The 17,861-nt window shown below is 57.6% G+C and overlaps 8 protein-coding genes across 8 annotated transcripts; 5 read left to right on the top strand and 3 right to left on the bottom strand.

Annotated features, from left to right (window-relative positions):
• Positions 1 to 144: 144 nt before the first annotated feature.
• Positions 145 to 2,892, top strand: INS49_013165 (uncharacterized protein; the record flags this gene model as incomplete). The annotated part of the gene is made up of 1 exon (XM_043173865.1): positions 145 to 2,892. One exon carries the CDS (start codon positions 145 to 147, stop codon positions 2,890 to 2,892), a length of 2,748 nt encoding a protein of 915 aa, XP_043023162.1.
• Positions 2,893 to 3,573: 681 nt separating this feature from the next.
• On the bottom strand, positions 3,574 to 4,436 carry INS49_013164 (uncharacterized protein; the record flags this gene model as incomplete). Its single annotated transcript, XM_043173864.1, has 3 exons — positions 3,574 to 3,876; positions 3,954 to 4,000; positions 4,124 to 4,436. The coding sequence occupies 3 exons, from the start codon at positions 4,434 to 4,436 to the stop codon at positions 3,574 to 3,576; spliced, it is 663 nt and encodes a 220-aa protein (XP_043023161.1).
• A 753-nt stretch (positions 4,437 to 5,189) lies between these two features.
• Positions 5,190 to 6,112, top strand: INS49_013163 (uncharacterized protein; the record flags this gene model as incomplete). The annotated part of the gene is made up of 2 exons (XM_043173863.1): positions 5,190 to 5,244; positions 5,301 to 6,112. The coding sequence occupies 2 exons, from the start codon at positions 5,190 to 5,192 to the stop codon at positions 6,110 to 6,112; spliced, it is 867 nt and encodes a 288-aa protein (XP_043023160.1).
• Positions 6,113 to 6,726: 614 nt separating this feature from the next.
• Positions 6,727 to 7,299, top strand: INS49_013162 (uncharacterized protein; the record flags this gene model as incomplete). Its single annotated transcript, XM_043173862.1, has 1 exon — positions 6,727 to 7,299. One exon carries the CDS (start codon positions 6,727 to 6,729, stop codon positions 7,297 to 7,299), a length of 573 nt encoding a protein of 190 aa, XP_043023159.1.
• Positions 7,300 to 8,028: 729 nt separating this feature from the next.
• On the bottom strand, positions 8,029 to 8,710 carry INS49_013161 (uncharacterized protein; the record flags this gene model as incomplete). The annotated part of the gene is made up of 2 exons (XM_043173861.1): positions 8,029 to 8,559; positions 8,654 to 8,710. 2 exons carry the CDS (start codon positions 8,708 to 8,710, stop codon positions 8,029 to 8,031), a joined length of 588 nt encoding a protein of 195 aa, XP_043023158.1.
• Positions 8,711 to 9,956: 1,246 nt separating this feature from the next.
• On the top strand, positions 9,957 to 10,715 carry INS49_013160 (uncharacterized protein; the record flags this gene model as incomplete). The annotated part of the gene is made up of 1 exon (XM_043173860.1): positions 9,957 to 10,715. The coding sequence occupies one exon, from the start codon at positions 9,957 to 9,959 to the stop codon at positions 10,713 to 10,715; it is 759 nt and encodes a 252-aa protein (XP_043023157.1).
• Positions 10,716 to 11,387: 672 nt separating this feature from the next.
• Positions 11,388 to 13,191, top strand: INS49_013159 (uncharacterized protein; the record flags this gene model as incomplete). Its single annotated transcript, XM_043173859.1, has 5 exons — positions 11,388 to 11,547; positions 11,654 to 12,160; positions 12,222 to 12,365; positions 12,403 to 12,679; positions 12,744 to 13,191. The coding sequence occupies 5 exons, from the start codon at positions 11,388 to 11,390 to the stop codon at positions 13,189 to 13,191; spliced, it is 1,536 nt and encodes a 511-aa protein (XP_043023156.1).
• Positions 13,192 to 13,970: 779 nt separating this feature from the next.
• INS49_013158 (uncharacterized protein) lies at positions 13,971 to 15,290 on the bottom strand (the record flags this gene model as incomplete). Its single annotated transcript, XM_043173858.1, has 3 exons — positions 13,971 to 14,268; positions 14,329 to 15,181; positions 15,239 to 15,290. The coding sequence occupies 3 exons, from the start codon at positions 15,288 to 15,290 to the stop codon at positions 13,971 to 13,973; spliced, it is 1,203 nt and encodes a 400-aa protein (XP_043023155.1).
• Between the last annotated feature and the right edge of the window lie 2,571 nt (positions 15,291 to 17,861).

The following is a 17,861-nucleotide window of genomic DNA, read 5'->3' as shown; positions in this document are numbered from 1 at the left end:
GCTCTTCTCGGACCTGCCATTCTCAACTTCCATTTTTATCGACAAATCTTGCCACATCAACTCATCTATCCTCTCACCGAGACCAGCCCATAGTAATCTTTGCCCTTAACCCATACCAGCACGCAACGCCATTACGAATCCAAGATGACGTCGCACCTGGACGACGCGCCAGACATCCCTCCGCCTCCATATTCTGAGACGGACATATATTCCAACCCAGATTCCCATGGACACTCTCCAGTACTGGCTCAGTCACAGACCCTGCCTGCGCACCATCGTACACTGTCCCACAACAATTCCAACAGCGTTCCCGTGATGGATGATGCCTCATCAGCCGCGTCTACAAGCGAGGTGATTTACACACCACCGCTGAGTCCCAGCAGCCCACAGTCCCAGTCCTTCACCTCAGGCAACAACAACTTGCTCAGTCCGAGACATCCGGAACAGCAGCAGAACACTGTCTCTGTCTCGTCAGAGCATTTGACCAGCGCATCCGCGGAGGCTTATTTCGATTCAAGACCGGTACCGCTCTCGTGTGACGGTAATGAGCAGCAGGTTAGGCATACCATCGTCGTCAAAGCGGATAGCTCACCGGACGATTTCCCCTACCGTCGTGACTGGGCCCGCCTAGACGTCAATGAAGAGGACTGGCAGACTTTCCTCAACTACCTGCTGCCAAATCACGCCGCGCAGCGCAACGAAGCCGTCATCGACCGGAAGCTCCGCGCAGAGGGCATGGACACGGACGATGCAAAGTCTGCGCGCAGCAACAAGAGCGAGAAGAGCGCCGCGAATACTGCTGTCGAGGAGAGGACGCCTGTTGAGGCGCAACTCGACCAGATCCGCACGCCTGACCTGCAGCGAAGACAGAATATTGAGGATACTGTGCGGGAGTGGAACGATGGCTTCTTCGGCCCGCGTGGGATGCTCATTAACGTTGACGAGAGCGCAACACCAAGCGAGAATTATCGCGTGCCAGGCGCCTGGGACCAGTCTTTCAACAACGGCAGTCCCGACTTCGCGACTGCTGGAACTCCGCCCGTCGACCGGCGAGCAAACAACAGTGGTCCGTCCGGCCCTCCCCGTCAGCCGGACAATACTGGCCGCTGGCGGCGATTCAACCCTATCAACAGGTTTGATAACTCGTCTAGTGGCCTCAACATCCCAGGTGTTTCTATCGACTCTAGCGGTGTGTCTATCGGCAGGAACTTTGTTGCCAATCCAAATGGCCTAAGGATTGGCGGCGTGGTGATGGACAACAATGGTGTTAGAATCGGCGGACGTGATATCTTAGGAGGTGGCCGCACGGCTTCGCCACAAACAGCACAGCCGACTGCACCTTTTGCACCATTCGCACCTCAGCCGCCCATGCCTCCTCTGCCCCCGGGATATTCTCACGACCAGCAAGCATACTACGCACAGATGCCGCCTCCGCCGCCTAGTTTCCCCACTCCGCCTCCTCCGCCCCCGCCTCCGGCTTCGGGATTTGACACGCGAGACCACGACGAGTACCCTGATGAGAAGGCTGAAGTTCGTACTCGAGGCCCAGGCAGACATGGTGACCACCATCATGGCCATCACCATGGACGCGGACATGGACGTGGACGTGGACCCGGGCGCTTCAGCAACGGAGTTTCACACCGTCACCGATCGCGGTCCAGTTCGTCGTCGTCATCAGACAGCAGTAGCAGCTCTTCATCGTCGTCTGGGTCCGACTCCGATACGCTATCGATCGGATCGCTTCCCGACTATGACGACCTCAAGGACAGCCAGATCCCGGTCGCGAAGACCTACCTGGAGGAATGGCTCTCGCGGCCCGAGAACTTCGTCACCCGCGAGACTGTCAAGGAGGCCAGGGAGGAAATCAAGGCCGCCCGGAAGACCGCCCCGCAGGACATCAGCGACCCCGCAGCGCGGGAAGCCATGCGCCAGCAGGTGCGGGGCATGATGGGCCAGTGGAGGGTCCTCAAGAGGGAGCAAAGGAGCGCGAGGAGGCAGAGGAAGAGGGACAGGAGGGCTCGCCGCAGGGCGGAGAAGAAGGAGCGCCGGCAGGCCAGGCGCGAAAGGAAGCGTTCCAGGCGGGAGGCCAGGCGGGAGGGGAAACAGGCGAGGCGCAGCGGCCGCCGCGATCATGATCATGGCCACGGTGCTGGCCACCACTCTCATGGCGGGCCGGGGCCCTTCGGCCATCACGGAGGACCAGGCCCGTTCGGCCCGGGCCATCACGGTGGGTTCAACCCATTCGGAGGCAGAGGGGGTCCATTCAGCCTCGGTGGACGGGACTTCCCAGGCGCGGGCTTTGGCCCCGGCGCCCGCCAGCGACGAGGCGGCGGCGGCCCTCAAGGGCCTTTCCAGACTGGGCCGCTGCCGTGTGGCGGACGGGGCGGTAGTTTCGCGGCCGGAGGGCAGGGCAACTGGGGAGACGGGCTCACACGCAGCATGGCGGACTGGGGGCGGCGGATGGGCGACTGGGGCCGTGATTTCTCGGCACCGCTCCCCGGTGGGGCTGGGGCGGCGGACAACCAGCCCAGGTTCCCCGGGGCCTGGCCTGCCGATGTGGAGGACCACCAGCAGGACAAGGAAGCCGCCGGCCGGGACGGACAGCAGGAGGTCGGGATCCAGCTCAAGGATAATGACGCCGGGCCGCACGCTGCCTCGGCGGCGATGTACAGCTCCCTCGAGGCCAAGAAGATGGCGCTTCAGGGCAAGAGAGACGCCCTCGCGAACTTCACAGGCGATTCCCAGGGGGAGGACAGTCAGGGCAACAAGCAGGGCGCGCCGACCCTCGTCGGCATGCTTGCTGAGATTGAGGAGCTCGAGAAGGCTGTGAGCAAGCTGAGCCTGGAGGCTGATGAGCAGTTTGCGAAGGAGCTGTATGCTCTTGAGGACTAGTGGCTTGAACGGGCTGGTTCTCTTTCTTGGATAAGAGTAACAAGATAAGAAGACTTCAACTCTCTAACGAATAATTACATTATCATTACATCCGTGAGGACCACATCGAACAGTCGATTCTAGGTTTACACAATATTGATAACCAGAATTAGTTGTTTATCTGCCACTTAATATTCTGGGTGAAGTCGGCTCGCGGCTGGAAAGGGTGGATAGAAACCTTCTAGTAAAAGCTGTGTTCGATGTAAAACGGCCCTCGCTGGTGCTGCCAAAATCGCCCCATCCCTATGTACCCACTCTAGAGTAGAACACCTTCCATACCTTGCGAGACACGACCAGCATTAAAGCCCCTTAATATGTCAAGTGAGGAAAATGGATTTGAAATGCTTTATGACCCGTTCTTGGCCATTTTTGTCTACCCTTTTGCTTCTATTCCAAAACCCACTTTTGCGCCATGCCTTCAGATCATCTGGATGCTGCTACCAGTCATAACATATAGCCTGCTCCATAGTCCCGTCAAGCAAGACCTTGAATGCGGTGCCGGAGATGCAGCCGTTTAGTTCTTTTATGCGCTGTCATCACTGACCAGCCGCCCAATCCCCTTCCCCTCACCATCAATCCTTATGGAGGACGTGCAGACTGAGTGCTTCGTAAACGGCCAGCACATATATCCCGACTCTGTGCTCATGAGCCCTGTTTGCTCTCAACCCTCTCCACCAGCTCACCCACGCCCAGGCCCCTCCCGACCTTGACCTTCCTCTTCTCGTCCTTGCCGCCCTCCGCGGCCGCGCCGCCGGCACCGTTCTTGGCCTTCTTGGAGGAGCCCTTGCCGCCGCTCTTCTTGTTTGGGTCGCTCCCCACGTCGCCGACGGCGTCGCCCTCGTCAACCTCCTCCGAGTCGGAAGAGTCCCTCTCCTCGCGCAGCTGCTCCCGGATCGCCGACAGGTCCAGCTTCATTCCGAAGGCGTCCTCGCCGTCGGCGTAGTACTTGGCTCCGTCTTCTCGCGCTGGAAGCCGAGCGTCTTCTCGTACAGGTGGATGGCGGCCTGGTTGGACTCGCGCACGTGCAGGGAGACGTAGTGCGCGCCGAAGGTCTCGACCATTGCGATCTCTGTTTATGTTGCGTCTTGCGTCAGCACTTGCGTGTCCTTGGAGAGAGAGTGTGTAGTTATGTTCCCCCCAGCTGCTGCTGCTGCTCCGCCCTCTCTTCCTGCTCGGGGATGGGCAAACGTACGGCTCTGCCGCATCAGCTTCTCAGCTATCCCCAGCTTCCTGTGTGTGCGCATCACGGACAGGCTGGTGATGTGGCCGTGCTGGACGCCGTCTGCGGGCTCCTCCTCCATCTTGGCCAGGACATATCCGACGATCTTAGGGTAGTCGTAGGGGGTCTTCTTGGGGCGGGCGACGTCGACCGCGACGAAACTAAGCTGGGGCCATGACAGTGCGTGGTAGAGGTAGTATTTGAGGAAGTAGTTCTCGGGCAGGTTCTCGAGGTTGGCGTGTTGGATCAGAGGCAGGTCTGACGGTTGGAGGAGGCGGATATCCATGGCGGGTGATGAAATGCTGGCTGGGCAATCGGGATTACACTACGGGACGGAATATTCGGTGGTCAAGCTCTTGCAGATCTGAGAGGTTGGGTGGCGGCTCAGAATTGTCTGCAGCGTGATGTCGCAAGTGGCATGTGGATTATCTCGACGTGGAATTTGACTGCACTGTCAGGCCCGTCGAAAAGTAGATGCTGTAAAGCGCATGGAGGGGCTCTGGAGCTGCAAAGTACCCAGGTACCTTCCAGGTAAGCCGGACACGGCGCATGTTGTACCTAGGTACCCGGTGCCCTCCAAGATAGGTGCTTGTCGGCCGGCAAACGGAGCATCCTAAGCCGACTGGCGCGCATCTTTAGCGGGGTTGGTGGGACAAAGTGACCCTGAAGGACGGCTCCAGGGCCTGGACAGCGGGGAAATTGGGGCAAGCAAGTCAAACTCACCTCGGTCAAGCGGGACATAGCACACCTGTTTGGGCAGCTCTAGTCGGGATATACAGGTGGAAGAACTACTGGGGAGGGAGCAGAGGTCACGATGGGGGCAGCATAGGGCCTAATTTCGGTATTATTCTGTTGACAGTCCCCGTTCCATAGTTATATCTACCGAGAGCTGATCCTACTGCCTTTTTGTCTTCTACTTGCCCCCCAAGACAGGTCGAATTGAGAGAAACTGAATCAACGGAAATACGTAAAGACATTTACAAACACAATCACTCGCACACAACAAGGTCCTCGATACTCACCACGCGTAGATTTCAAAATGGCCGGCAGATTGTTGGCAGGAAAGGTGGGAATAGTAACAGGGGCCTCGAGAAGTATGCCACCACCACTCACACTTCCTAACGAAACAATCACCACTGACACCCCACAGGCATCGGGGCTGCCATTGCTGAGAATCTCGCTTCTAAAGGGTGTAACTTGGTCCTCAACTACACCTCCAAATCATCTACAGCCCTCACGAAAGAGCTCTCCAAGAAGCTCGAGGGAAAATATGGAATCCAAACCGTCGGCGTGCAGGCAGACCTGGGCACTCCCCAAGGACCATTAGCCCTTATCGAGGCCACCAAGAAGCACTTCTCTTCCTCGCCGCCAACGCCGCAGAAAGACTACAAGTTCCAGCTCGACATCATAGTCAACAATGCCGGCGTCGCAAAGAACGACAAGCTGGCCGACATCAAGATTGACGACTTCGACTTCACCTACAAGGTGAACGTCCTCGGGCCCCTGCTTCTCATGCAGGCAGCCGCACAGTACCTACCGAGGGACCGCTCCGGCCGCGTCGTCAACCTGTCCTCCATCAGCTCCGACTGCGGCTTCCTGGGCCAGTCGGTCTACGGCGGGTCCAAAGCTGCTATGGAGGCAATGACGCGGGTGTGGGCGCGCGAGCTGAGCGAGCGCGCTACCGTCAACGCTATCAACCCGGGCCCCGTCGAGGGTCCCATGTACGCCGCCAACAGCGACGAGTTCAAGGCCGCCATCAAGGGGTGGATCGAGCACGCGCCCCTGATGAGGGCGCGCGAGGGCGTCGACGCCCCCGAGGTCGTCGAGGCGGCCAGGGCTGAGGGCGGGAGGCCGGCCTACGTGTCCGAGATCGCGGGCATCGTGGGCATGCTGTGCACTCCCGATGCTGCCTGGTGTACGGGCCAGGTTGTCTGTGCCAACGGCGGCTTGTTGATGAAATAGACGGGCGGAGGCGCCTGGAGAAGGGGGGAGGGAACGAGAGAAGGACTTAGCATCCTGGAGACCGTTGGGATCAACCGTTTTGTGAATTTGTATTCCTCATAGAGTCGGAAGAAGCTTCAATTCCGTGCGCACTTGCTTAGGACTATTGTTTGCTGTTCCACCGGAGCTACACGCAGTTGGGCTTGCCTCGTTTCAAGTGGTTGAACAGAGCAACGTGTAATTTTTTATGAGGCAGACCACTGTGTGATTGAAACATGTTTGCTATTTGAAAAGCTCCCGTTTTCCTTGTGATGAGTGTATTATCTGTCCCGCCGACCAATATAATGGGTGCCGAGAACGGAGCCGAGTCCCGGGCCCGGGTCCGGCTGCTAGTGGCAGATTCGGCGGTGCCTCAGTCCCTGTATCTCAGAGCTTTGTAGGTGAACTATTTTGAACGGAGATTCCCAACTCGTGCTGACTTGTCGAACCAACATATCAAGCCAACGCGATAAACAAGCTCTTGATTCAATCGCCTCTGTTCAGATTCATTGACTCATCCCTTGATTTGCCATACCAACGCATCAGACAGCACCAGATCTTGACCAATTGTCCAGTCAGCCTCAAATAAAGGAAACATGGCCGCCAACGACGCCTTCGACGACCTGCTCAATCTGGAGGAGGAGTTCTACTCGGAAGGCTATGCACAGGGCGTGGCAGACGGCGACCGCGCAGGGCGCATCGAGGGCCGCGCGTTCGGGATCGAGAAGGGCTTCGAGAAGTTCGTCGAGGCGGGCAGGCTGCACGGCAAGTCCATCGTCTGGGCCAACAGGCTGCCCCAGGCAAAACAGCAGCCACGGGGTGCGGCCGCTTCTCAGTCCTCTGCAACATCGCCTCCGGGGGATGACAAGCAGCAGGCGCTCCCTGTGCTGAGCGGCGGCGGCGCGAGGCTGGAGAAGAACATCGTCACGCTGCACGCGCTCGTCGAGCCTGACACCCTGTCGACCGACAACACGGACGATGCCGTCAACGACTTTGACGACCGGGTCAAGAGGGCGCAGGGCAAGGTGAGAGTCATCGAGAGGCACGTTGGGGAGGACGCCGGCCTCAACGCTGCGGCCAAGGACGACAGTACCACCAAGGCTGCTGCTAGTGGTGATCAGGCCTCGTCGTCGGCTGGTCCGCCATCCAAGGAAGCCGTGAGCTTCTGAGAGATCCCTGGTATCGCGTGTTTGTATTTGTGAGAACAGATTTACAAGACGATCCCACACGGCAAAGTACGGCAGCACTCGAACCGCCGCGCTGGCTAGAAAGTTGTTGCGACAACCTGTGTGGTCGAACGCATACATGGCAGTCAGGACGTCCCCAGTCTCTACCACAAATTCACGTCGGGATTGGCAGAGCACCTCCATTTACTGTGTGCCGGGTCAACTCCTAGAACGGCATCTTGCCTTCCTCAACACCACTCCACATGTGCCAGCGCCTATGCGTTGTACCGCACGATAGCCCCAGAGTTGTAAGTGGAAACATCGGCCATCAGACTTATATGTCTCTGACTGACCTGTGCTCAGCAACGTGGGCGTCTCGGCTACGGCACGGGGCCTGGTGGCAATCACAGACTGTCTAGATATGTTGGATGGACACCTCGGTCTTTGAATACGCATGACCTTGAATATTACGAAGGTAACCTGTTGCCTCGCACTTGATTCATGGGCGGTCGACGTGTTTTCAAACGTAGACAACACCACACCTCAGCTCCCATGCAGTCAGCCGTGAAAATCAAATTTCAAGGCTGTCCATAGAAGCCTTTCTCAAATTAGTATTCTCAGGTGTGACCTCCTGTGACGCTCCCTGATCTGAATGTCTATGCCATTGTTTCGTAGCTTTAAATGCGTTTGTACATTGTCCTGGTTCCCGATTCCTCCCCCGTCGCCAGAGATCTAGTGAAACGTCCGGCAAGGGTACTTCTCGGGGTAAGCCTGCTCCTCTGTCACCTCCCACGGGTGCACATCCCACGAGCCCTTCTTCAGGCTCTGTCCGCTAAGCAGTGGTGGCATTCCGTCCACGAGGAGCTCCTTCGCTGCTTCCACACCCTTCTCCTCGAAAACCTTCGCGAGGCCCTTCTCTTGGCCCTCGGCCTCGGCCGCCACGAGCGCCTTACTACCCTCCTCGCCGATCAGCTCGACCTTGGGGTTCGCGGCGTTGCCGACCGTCAGCAGGGCGACGGCGTCGGCCTGGCCCACGACGGACATGCGGGGGTAGTTGCGGCGGGTGTTGCGCTTCCAGTAGGGGTTGTCGGCGATGTCGCCGGCCGGGGCGGTGACTGGGTCGTCGTAGGTGAGAGGGTCTTGGCCGCCGGGCGTAGGCCAGCGGAAGTGAGGGTTGAGGGGCACGCCGTTGGAGCGCTCGGGGTCAATCGCGAGTGAGCGGCGGATGCGCTCCCAGATGCCGACGGATTGGAGGGTTTGTTTCTGCAGATGGCGAGGAAGGGCGTGGGTTAGTTGGCGATGTAGGCGACGATGGTTGATTGGGGACGTGTGGGCGACCACGGCACGATTGACTTACTGTCGAGAGCTTCATGGCACCGCCTGCGGCGATTTTCGCTACAGCCTTTGAGGCCATGGTGCAGGCGTTGTGTGAGAAGCGGAGGACTGTGGGTGGTGATTGTCGAATGTCTAGCAGGCGCAAGTCGGCCTTCAGAGGAGCGTCACTACCAGAGCAGACAGAGGCGGCTCTCAATTGAAAGGGACGGGATTGGCTGGAGCGGCCGGAACGGTCCGGGGTTTAGCCGGGGCGCTCCTTCCGCCTGCATACAAAGCATGCAGCAGCAGCTGCAGCACGCACCCAGCCAGCCAGCCTATGTATGGGATATACCGTACAACTTCAGAGCTGGTCTGAGCTCCCGGGACGGTAACAAGCTCCGCAACACATTCGCCCGGGCAGTCGTCAGTTCAGCCCTCTCTCTTGAGCTTACGGCTGATTGCTTTGAAATCCCTCACCCTCCGCCTAGTCTGCATCACCTGCATCATCTGCATCATCCATCAAGCTACTAATCACATCACCAAGATAGCCATACAGATTGACTGCAAGAGATGCACACTCCATCACACTCTGCCACATGCCACAGACCTGACGCTTCCTGATGAGCTGTCTCGGATGAAACTCTCAGGTGTGGCATTGACGAGGATCAAGCTAGAAAGTGGTTGCTGCCCATCATTGTTACCTGTCCCGTCGATGGGCGGCTACTGTGGTCTAGCGACCCGAGGCAGACATGCGCAGTGACCAGGGGCCGCAGGAGAAGAAAAGAAAAAAGAGGGCTGGATCTCGGACCGTAAAGTCGATTGAGCCTTAACAGAGGTCGGAGGAAAAGCTGGGGAAGATGGGCGATTCAGGGGAGCCGGAACTCTCTGAGGGCTGATAGTGTGAGAGCTTCCCCCATGTCGCGGGTCTGATTGGTCGGAGCTCGTGCAAGACGACATCCCATCCTACCCTCGTCCTCCTTATATTGACCTCCCATCCCGTCCCCCGTCCCCATCTCCACCTCGTCCAGCACTTCTTCCTCCTCTCTCCCAGCCTTTGTTTGTTCCTGTTTTCTTTTCTGTCCATCTCTGCGTCTCTGTTGCATCCCAGCTCCACCCACAATCTCCTGGTCGCACGCTGAACGCGTCTTCCACCTCGTGCTCTCGTCACCCAGCCGCCTGCACGGCACTTGACTGTTTCACCACTTCTCCGCAGATTGTATGTTCCTAGCCACTTAGGGAGCTTCAATCATGGCCTCCCTCTGTATCCGATGACCGTGATTGTCATCGAGGTGAAAATCCTGGCTAACACCCCTCCCAAGCGCCCCTGAGGCCATCCAAGCGTGAAAATGCCCGTTGAACTACGCAAGCGCAAGGCTCCCGCTCCGCCCCCGGAGCCCCCGGCCAAGAAGCCTTCCAAGGTGGCCAAAGCTGCCTCCAAGGTCAAGGAGGCTGTCAAGGGCAAGCCTGAGACTAAGCCCAAGGCCAATGGCGCAGCAGCAGCCAAGGCGTCCACCCCTGCCAAGAAGCCCGAGGTTGGCGACACCATCGACCTGGCTTCATTCGGCGGCGAGATCACTACCAACGACGGCGAGACCACGACGCTGGCTAAGCTCGTCGAGCAGTCCGGCTCCGGTGTCGTGCTTTTCACCTACCCCAAGGCATCCACACCAGGCTGCACAAATCAGGCCTGTCTGTTCCGCGACTCTTATGAGCCGCTTACCGCGGGAGGCCTTGCCATCTACGGGCTTTCCAGGGATTCCCCCAAGAGCAACACGACCTTCAAGGAGAAGCAGAAGCTCCCTTACCCTCTTTTGTGCGATTCTAGTGCGAGCCTCATCGGGGCCATTGGCCTGAAGAAGGCGCCCAGCGGCACCCAGAGAGGCGTGTTCGCAGTGGACAAAAAGGGCAAGGTGCTCCTTTCTGAGCCCGGCGGACCAGCTGCAACGGTGGATGCTGTGAAGAAGCTGGTGGACTCGGGGTCTGCTAACGGCGGTGCTACTGAGGAGAAGGCGGAGAAGGAGGAAAAGAAGGATGACGAAGAGACCAATGGTGCCGCAGCTGAGGAGGCTAAAGCCGAGGGGGCGGAAGAGAAGAAGGACGAGTAAGAAGGATCAGATTCTGTAAAGTCCCGGGTATCGATGGGCCTGTGATGGTCCTCGGAAAAGTGACAATGTTTGATTGGATTTTTCAAGAGAAAGCGTTACTGCTTGAGGCGATCGCATTGTTATTATGTCTTGTTTTCTGGGGAAGAACACGAGTGATGGGTGTTTATGATGTACACTATTATGCTACGAAGGGAGACTGAGCATCACACTGGAAGTCCGAGACCGCCAACCGTGCTCAGCCATGGTGCTTGTCCTGCTTGGATCTCTGTATCTGCATATGTTACTATCCAGCAATAGCGCAACAAGCACACTACTGCTGGTGGCAGCTGTTTTCTGATGCCAAGGGACCAAATCGATTTGGAATCTTTGAATTCGGTGAACATCCTAGTCCAGTATTTTTGAAGAGCGTGTTTCGATAGGTACTCAGTCTCATTTTCTTGAGCCGTATGAAGCTAGGGGTGGGTGGACTTGTACGCGTGGACTCGGCCCCACCAAGCTGCAGCTCCAGCTCCCGCCGGCTTGCCTTACACCACAAGGCTGCGTGCGATCTTCCAATCTCCCCAGAGCTTGAGGGCCACCACCCATTTTCCACACCAGACATCTGCGCGCAGTCTCGGCCACCGGAAGATCGGCTTTGTCTGGCACGAGCGTGTGTGCCTGGATATCCACAGCATGGCAGCGCCGCCCCCACCTCCGAAGGGCGGCGGTCTGTCGCTTTACGCCAACCTGCTCAACCCGAAGGCCGACGCCCAAGCCACCGTATCCGGTGCGCCGGTAGTTTATGACAATGCGAAGAAGGAGGACGCTGCTGTCAAGAAGGAGATCAATCAAAGTAAGCAAAGACTCCATACACGCTTCCATATACGCCGGGAGGCACCGTCTTGCATTGCGATTTTGTCGACTCTGTGAACCTTAACTAATTGCATTCCTCCTCTCAGCCTTGCGATTTCAGCCAATACGTCGACCACAAATACCTCAGAAGAAAGTGGCCAAACCGGCTTTTCCCAAATCCATACCGCCATCATCCACAGCCCCAGATAAAGCAAAATCAAACGACGGCAATGTCACCAGGGACGCGACCGCGACGCCGCCACCTACCCAGGGAGGGCCTCCTGCCCAGCGCAGCACGCTCGCCGACTGGGCCGCGACCGAGGAGGACGAGTACATGTACGGCACCGCAGCCACCGAGAAGCGGCAGCGCGGCGGGCGCAAGGCCAAGAAGAAGAAGCAGCAGAAGCAAGGGGACAGCCAGCGCCAGGAGACGGACTGGGACGAGATCTACGACCCTTCGCGGCCGACAAACGTGGACGAGTACATGAGGAGCGACGAGCGCATACGGGAGGTGCAGGAGTGGAAGGCCGTGCTGTATGCCCACCGTAGGAGGAGGAGAGGGAGCTCCGACAGTGACGAGGACTCGGACGCCGATGAGAGGCCTGCCATGGGTAGTAAGTTGGTTCACCAGCACTCAGGTGGCTACAACATTGCTAACACGACTGGTCCCAACAGATCAATTCGCTCCTCCGGGAGACTACTCCTTTGCACCGCCGCCCATGTCACCTTCTCGCGCTTCACCAGCTGCTGCCGCTCCCGTGCCAGACGACGCAACAGGTGACGATGCCTACGCCCGCCGCCTCGCGTTGTCAGGCATGGGTGCCGCCGCCGCCGCCTCCTCCTGAAGCATCTTCAGCTCCTCCTCCACCACCATCACCACCACAAGATGCCGCGACCATCTCTCGCGGACCCGTCCGCTATGAAGCCCCTCCTCAGCCATCCACGCAACAGCAAAGAGACGATGATGACGACGACATGGACGTAGATAACATCGACCTCCCGCCCACCGGCCTAGGGGCAGCCAACAACAACACCACCTCCGACCAGCCCATGTCCGACGCCGAAGCCGCGGGCGACACGTCACGCTCAAGCCGGCCCGGGCAGAAGGGCTTCGCCCAGCGCCTCATGTCCAAGTACGGGTGGACGGCCGGCAGCGGCCTCGGCGCCGACAGCAGCGGCATCATCAACCCGCTGCAGGTCAAGGTGGAAGCGGCGCAAGCGGCCGGACGCCGAGGGCGGCGGCTACGCGGACCCGGCAAACCGGGCACGTATCATCGGCGGCAAGACGGCGGCCCCGGCCAAGGGCTCAGACTCAGGCCACGCCGCCGAGGGGGACAACGCGAGCAAGTTCGGCGCCATGTCCGAGGTGATCGTGCTGCAGAACATGCTCGAGAACATGCCGAGCCTGCAGGAGGAGGTCGAGGACGGGCTGGGGCAGGAGATCGGCGAGGAGTGCGGCGACAAGTACGGGCGCGTCGAGAGGCTGTACATCGACGTCGCGGGCCGGCAGGTCTTTATCAAGTTCACCGACCAGGTGTCCGCGCTGAGGGCAGTCAACGCGCTCGAGGGCCGCGTCTTTAACGGGAACGCCATCGCCGCGCGCTTCTGGGACACCGAGAAATTTGAGAAGGGGGAGTACAGTTAGACCGGACAGAATGGCTACTGGGGGGATGGATGGATGAACTTGGCAAATATGTTGGGTAATGATACTGTCGGTTGTGGATATGTATATACAAGACATGGAGTTGCTAGCAGCAGCATCCTTTTATTGGCACATACGCAAACCACAGCAGGTGAACCTCACACCAGGCACATAGCGAAGGCAGAGAAGTGTGAAGGGGATCATTGAGATGGATTGGCGGGACTCTTGCTAGAAATGTTCAACACCTATCAAGACCAAAATGAGCCATTGGCTGGCTATCTTCTGGAAGCCCCATCCTCCATCTGTGTTGTACGATCTCTTGTCAACCCCCTCCAGGATTTTTTGTTTGGTGTACTCCGCCTCTCGATCCATCCGAGACATTATGCAACATGTGCTGCAGTTTCCTCCATATCCAGCTCAGCCAGCTGCCCCTGCAGGATGAGAAGCAGGCCAAGGAGGACTCGGTCCACAATCTTGACACATTACAAGAGAGCCATGATGCGTATTCGAACAGGTCGGGGGTAAAGGAGAAATTATTAGTCTAAGGTGGTTTTTTGTTCCCGGTGAACATAACAAGCTTGACTCCGTATTCCGCGCGCGAGTGTGATGACTGTGCATGCTGAGACTAAAAAGCAACGAGACTGCGGACAAAGGACAGATCCATCATCCAGGGAATTGGTTTTAAAAGAAAAAAAAACGCCTCCGGTTTGTTTACCCTGACCCTGTAGAAATACCACACATCATGACCACCTGAGCTACTTCAACACTCGACCAAGACCACTTTACAGCAGCTGGGCCAGCAGACCGACGAAGCTCAGACCAATGACGGCCGAGTTCACGTGGACGTTGACGGCAGCGTTGCTAGAGTTGCCGCTGCTGCCAGAGGCGCTGTCGCCAGCGGTGCTGCCAGTGTTGGCCTTCTCGTTGTTGGACGTGCAGGTGAACTTGCCCTGAATGACACCGTTGCCACCCTGGGAGCCGGGAGCGTTCTTCTTCAGCTCAGTGCAAGCATCCTCGATGTCGTTGGTGGAGGAGACCTCGAAGGTTCCCTTGACGTCCTCAAGGCTGGGGAATTCAACGCTAAAGACGGGCCGTTAGCAACTGTCTTCAGAGTTGTGATCTACATATACCGGTACTTACTTGCTAAAGTTGCCGCCAATCTTGATGGCACCACCAAGCTCAGCCAGCTCGGGGAATCCAGTAAGCTCCTCCAGGCGGGTGTTGTTGACGACAGTCAGGGCACCACCGAGGCTCTTGAGGCCAGAGAAAGTGATGTTGGTGAGCTGAGGGTTGTTGATGAAAGAGATGTCACCACTGCTGGTGGAGGTCATGTTGGGGGCGGCGAAGCTCTCGAAGTAGTTCGAGTCGAACCTGGCAGAGCCGTTGACGACCTCGAGCGAGGGCGAAGAGAACTCGGTGACGTTGGCAATGGTCATGTTGGCGATCCAGACAAGGTTGGGCATGGTCACGCTCAGCTTGGCACCGTTGGCCTGGATGTTCAGGTTCTCGCTCAGGTTCTTGAGCGAGGTGTCGAACTTGGTCAGGCGGCGGTTGTTGTTGATGTCCATGCTGCCGACCGACTCCAGGTCGATACCATCCAGGCTCTGCAGGAAGGTGTCGGAGATGGTGACGGTGTTAGCCTTGCTGACACCGGTGCTGAAGCTCAGGGAGTTGAGAGCGGGCAGCGACTGCCACGTGATGGTGCCGACGCTGGTCAGGGCGGGCAGGTTGAGCGTGGACAGCAGGGTCACGTTGGCGAGTCTGAACGTTCCGGAGATCGAGCTGAGGGACTGGGACGCAAGAGAGATGACGGCGCCATTGTTCTCCAGGGTCAGGTCACCGTCAATCTGCTTAGGGCCGGACAGGTCGATCTGGGGGTCAGACGTCGCGGGGATCAGGACGTCACCCTTGAGCGTGCTGCAGTCGGAGAGAGCAGTGGCCTCAGCGGCAGAGCCGATTGTGAAGGTGGATTGTGTGCAGGCGGAAGATTGCGCTGGCGATGCTCGTTAATGACGCTATCGAGATGGTCTGGGAGCGACGCTGGACTTACCAGAGGCAACAGTGGCCGCCGCGAGGGCAGAGATAGCCAGCTTGGAGAACATTTTGCTGGTGCTGTGTGGATAACTGATTAGCAACCTTCGAATGGCAGTGGTATGGCTTAGATGTGGTTGTGATGTGGACGAGAGGCGAGACGGATCCTGGAGGCGATTGAGTTGAAAGATGATTGTTGATGTTTACTTTGCGTTGTCGAGCCGAATTGGGTTTGAGAGTGTCGTCCTGAATCCAAGAAACCAAAATGGGATCTAAGTAGACGAGACCGAATGTAGCAATGTTCGTTCGGTGATGTTTGTGGTCTCGAGAAGCCTGTGTGCAAACCGATCGAGTGTGATCGTTGCTGGGTGACAGGTATCTTCCCCTGATATCAGTTTCCCGGGGAACTGGCAGACGGCACAGCTAGCGGGCTTTCCCAATTGCCCTCCTCGAGGCTTCCTTCTCCACGAGGTGGCTTATCGTCGGGACGGTGAGATCGATGCAGGAGCGATACGCGGAGGACAGGTCGTTCAATCGCGGGTCGGGGCTCGAAGTTGAAAAGTGGAAGCCGTTGGGCAGCGGTAGTGGTGTTGTTGTTTTTGTTGGCGTTCCAAATCGCCGTTGCCAATCACGAGCTTTGGGCCAGGCAGGTGCAGTGCAGGATGGTGGGCGGGAGCAATGAGACTTGTCTCTGGGGCCGACAAGAGTCGAGGACTTACCGAAAGATGGGATATCTGAGAGGATTCCAGTGGTTGTCTGGGTTGCGGAATTCCAGAGAAATTGTCGGGGATTTTTTTTACTTGTCGAGGAGGGCGATCAGACCAGATCCAATTACGCACGAGTGACTGAAGATGGAGGATGCTTCTCTCTTCGCCAAGGAAAATATGGACAGTAGCGAGTGTCGTGAAGGAAAACTGAAAACGGGGGACTGTGAGAAGATGTTTGAGGAGGAAGGGGAAAAGGTTGATTAAAGTGTAGCAGTCAAGGTATGACTTCAGGAAAAAGAGAGGGAAGGGGGAGTGACTGGGGCAACTGGGAGGCAATGGGAGCTGGCTGGGTTGGGACGGGGATGGCTGGATGATCAACTGCTACTGTATGTACTGTGTAGGGGCCGATCAAGAAACAGCGAAGGGGGGGGCCAGGGCGCCCACTTGCACCCTCAATCTGGCGACGCTAATAATGAGCGGCCAGGGCGAGTGGTACTCGATGCTCGTACAGTCACCCCCGTTCAATCTCTCTCACATTTGCTCCTTCGCCTGCGACAGCCGGCCCATTCTGTCTGGCGCAGGCCTCCCCGAGCTGTGGGGGGGTGCACCCAGGAACGAGGTACCACTGTGCTGCCGTAGGTCTGTGGAGCTCCGACAGGGGGTTTGCTGGGACCATTCACCCCTGCCCGGCGGAAAACACTTCCCACTTTCCCACTTCCCAGGCGAACGAACCAGTTGATCCAGACAGACCACCAACAAGCCGGAGCTCGCACCTTTCGGCCTCTACAGCATGGTACGCAGTGGGTTACCTGCCGAGAAGAGTGCTCGCCTCTGCTTTACTCTGCTCTGCCTCGTGGGGGGTGATGGATATATACGCTCGCAACGTGGGAACAGCTTCATCATCGTCACCAACTCTGTTGCGTCCCCACTCGTCGAGGTGTCTGCTGCCGTGGCTCCATGGCCACGGCTCCATGTGGCTGGGTGTGAAGACGTCGCCGTCCCATCTCCAGCCGCCTAGCCACATGAATATTCGGGCCAGGACCGCGTCATGGCTCCTCTTTTCTGCGAATCCTCCTCTGGTAGAGGCGAAGATCTCGCGGTGGAAGTCCGCATCTATTCGATACGTTCAGTACCATACGGTTTTAATTCTCACGTGCACAAATGTCGCCTTTTTACCATTCCAGGCGGCGGCGACGTCGGCGAGGGCCTAGGCCTGGACCTGCTACTTCAGAAGCGGTGCATCAGGACGTGTCCGGCAGATAGATCTATTTCCATGCACACACAGATACGCACCTCCCAGTCGGCGGGCGTCGGTTCCTACAGACTGCTGGATGGATTGCTATTGACCACGAGGGGCTTTCTTCGGCAGTAATTGATTACGAGGCCCATGTCATTTGTCGGCCTGCTGTACATCGAGCTCAAGGATACGACCAGACTGGATCCGTAATCCCACTGGCGAGATTGCTCCTTATCAAATATTGGCTGTTTGTGCCATGGCCCCTGGACCGTTGGCACACCCTGTCAGCACTCTCTTCCATTGGGATTCTCACAAGCTGCATCCTTAAACTGCCATCATCGACATTGAAGCTCTGCCTCTACCAAGTAAAAGGCTCGAAACTCCTCTAACCGGGCTCGGTTACCAGTGTGCTAAGCTAGACTTGCTAGCCTCGCAATTGGCAGCGCCGCAGAAACGCTCGCATGAAGCACGCCCACTTTAGCTGCCAAGTTTAAGTTCCTAGACTATCACACGGTTCACACCTTGCGGATGGTTGAATTTCGGCCAGGCCAGCCAGGCCGGGCCTGACTAAAACTACCACCTAGCCTGATCTGCCAGAAATCTTGGCCATACCTATTTAGAATCTCCCATGTGCGGTTCATCATGCAAAAGGCAACTCACCTGGCCAATATCCGGTACGATGTTACCGAAGGCGAGGA

The sequence above is a fragment of the Diaporthe citri genome (assembly GCF_014595645.1).
Source record: "Diaporthe citri strain NFHF-8-4 chromosome Unknown scaffold_6, whole genome shotgun sequence".
NCBI classification, from domain to species: domain Eukaryota; kingdom Fungi; phylum Ascomycota; class Sordariomycetes; order Diaporthales; family Diaporthaceae; genus Diaporthe; species Diaporthe citri.
The sequence above is the reverse complement of the archived record's forward strand: the minus strand, read 5'-3'. Positions and strand labels throughout refer to the sequence as shown.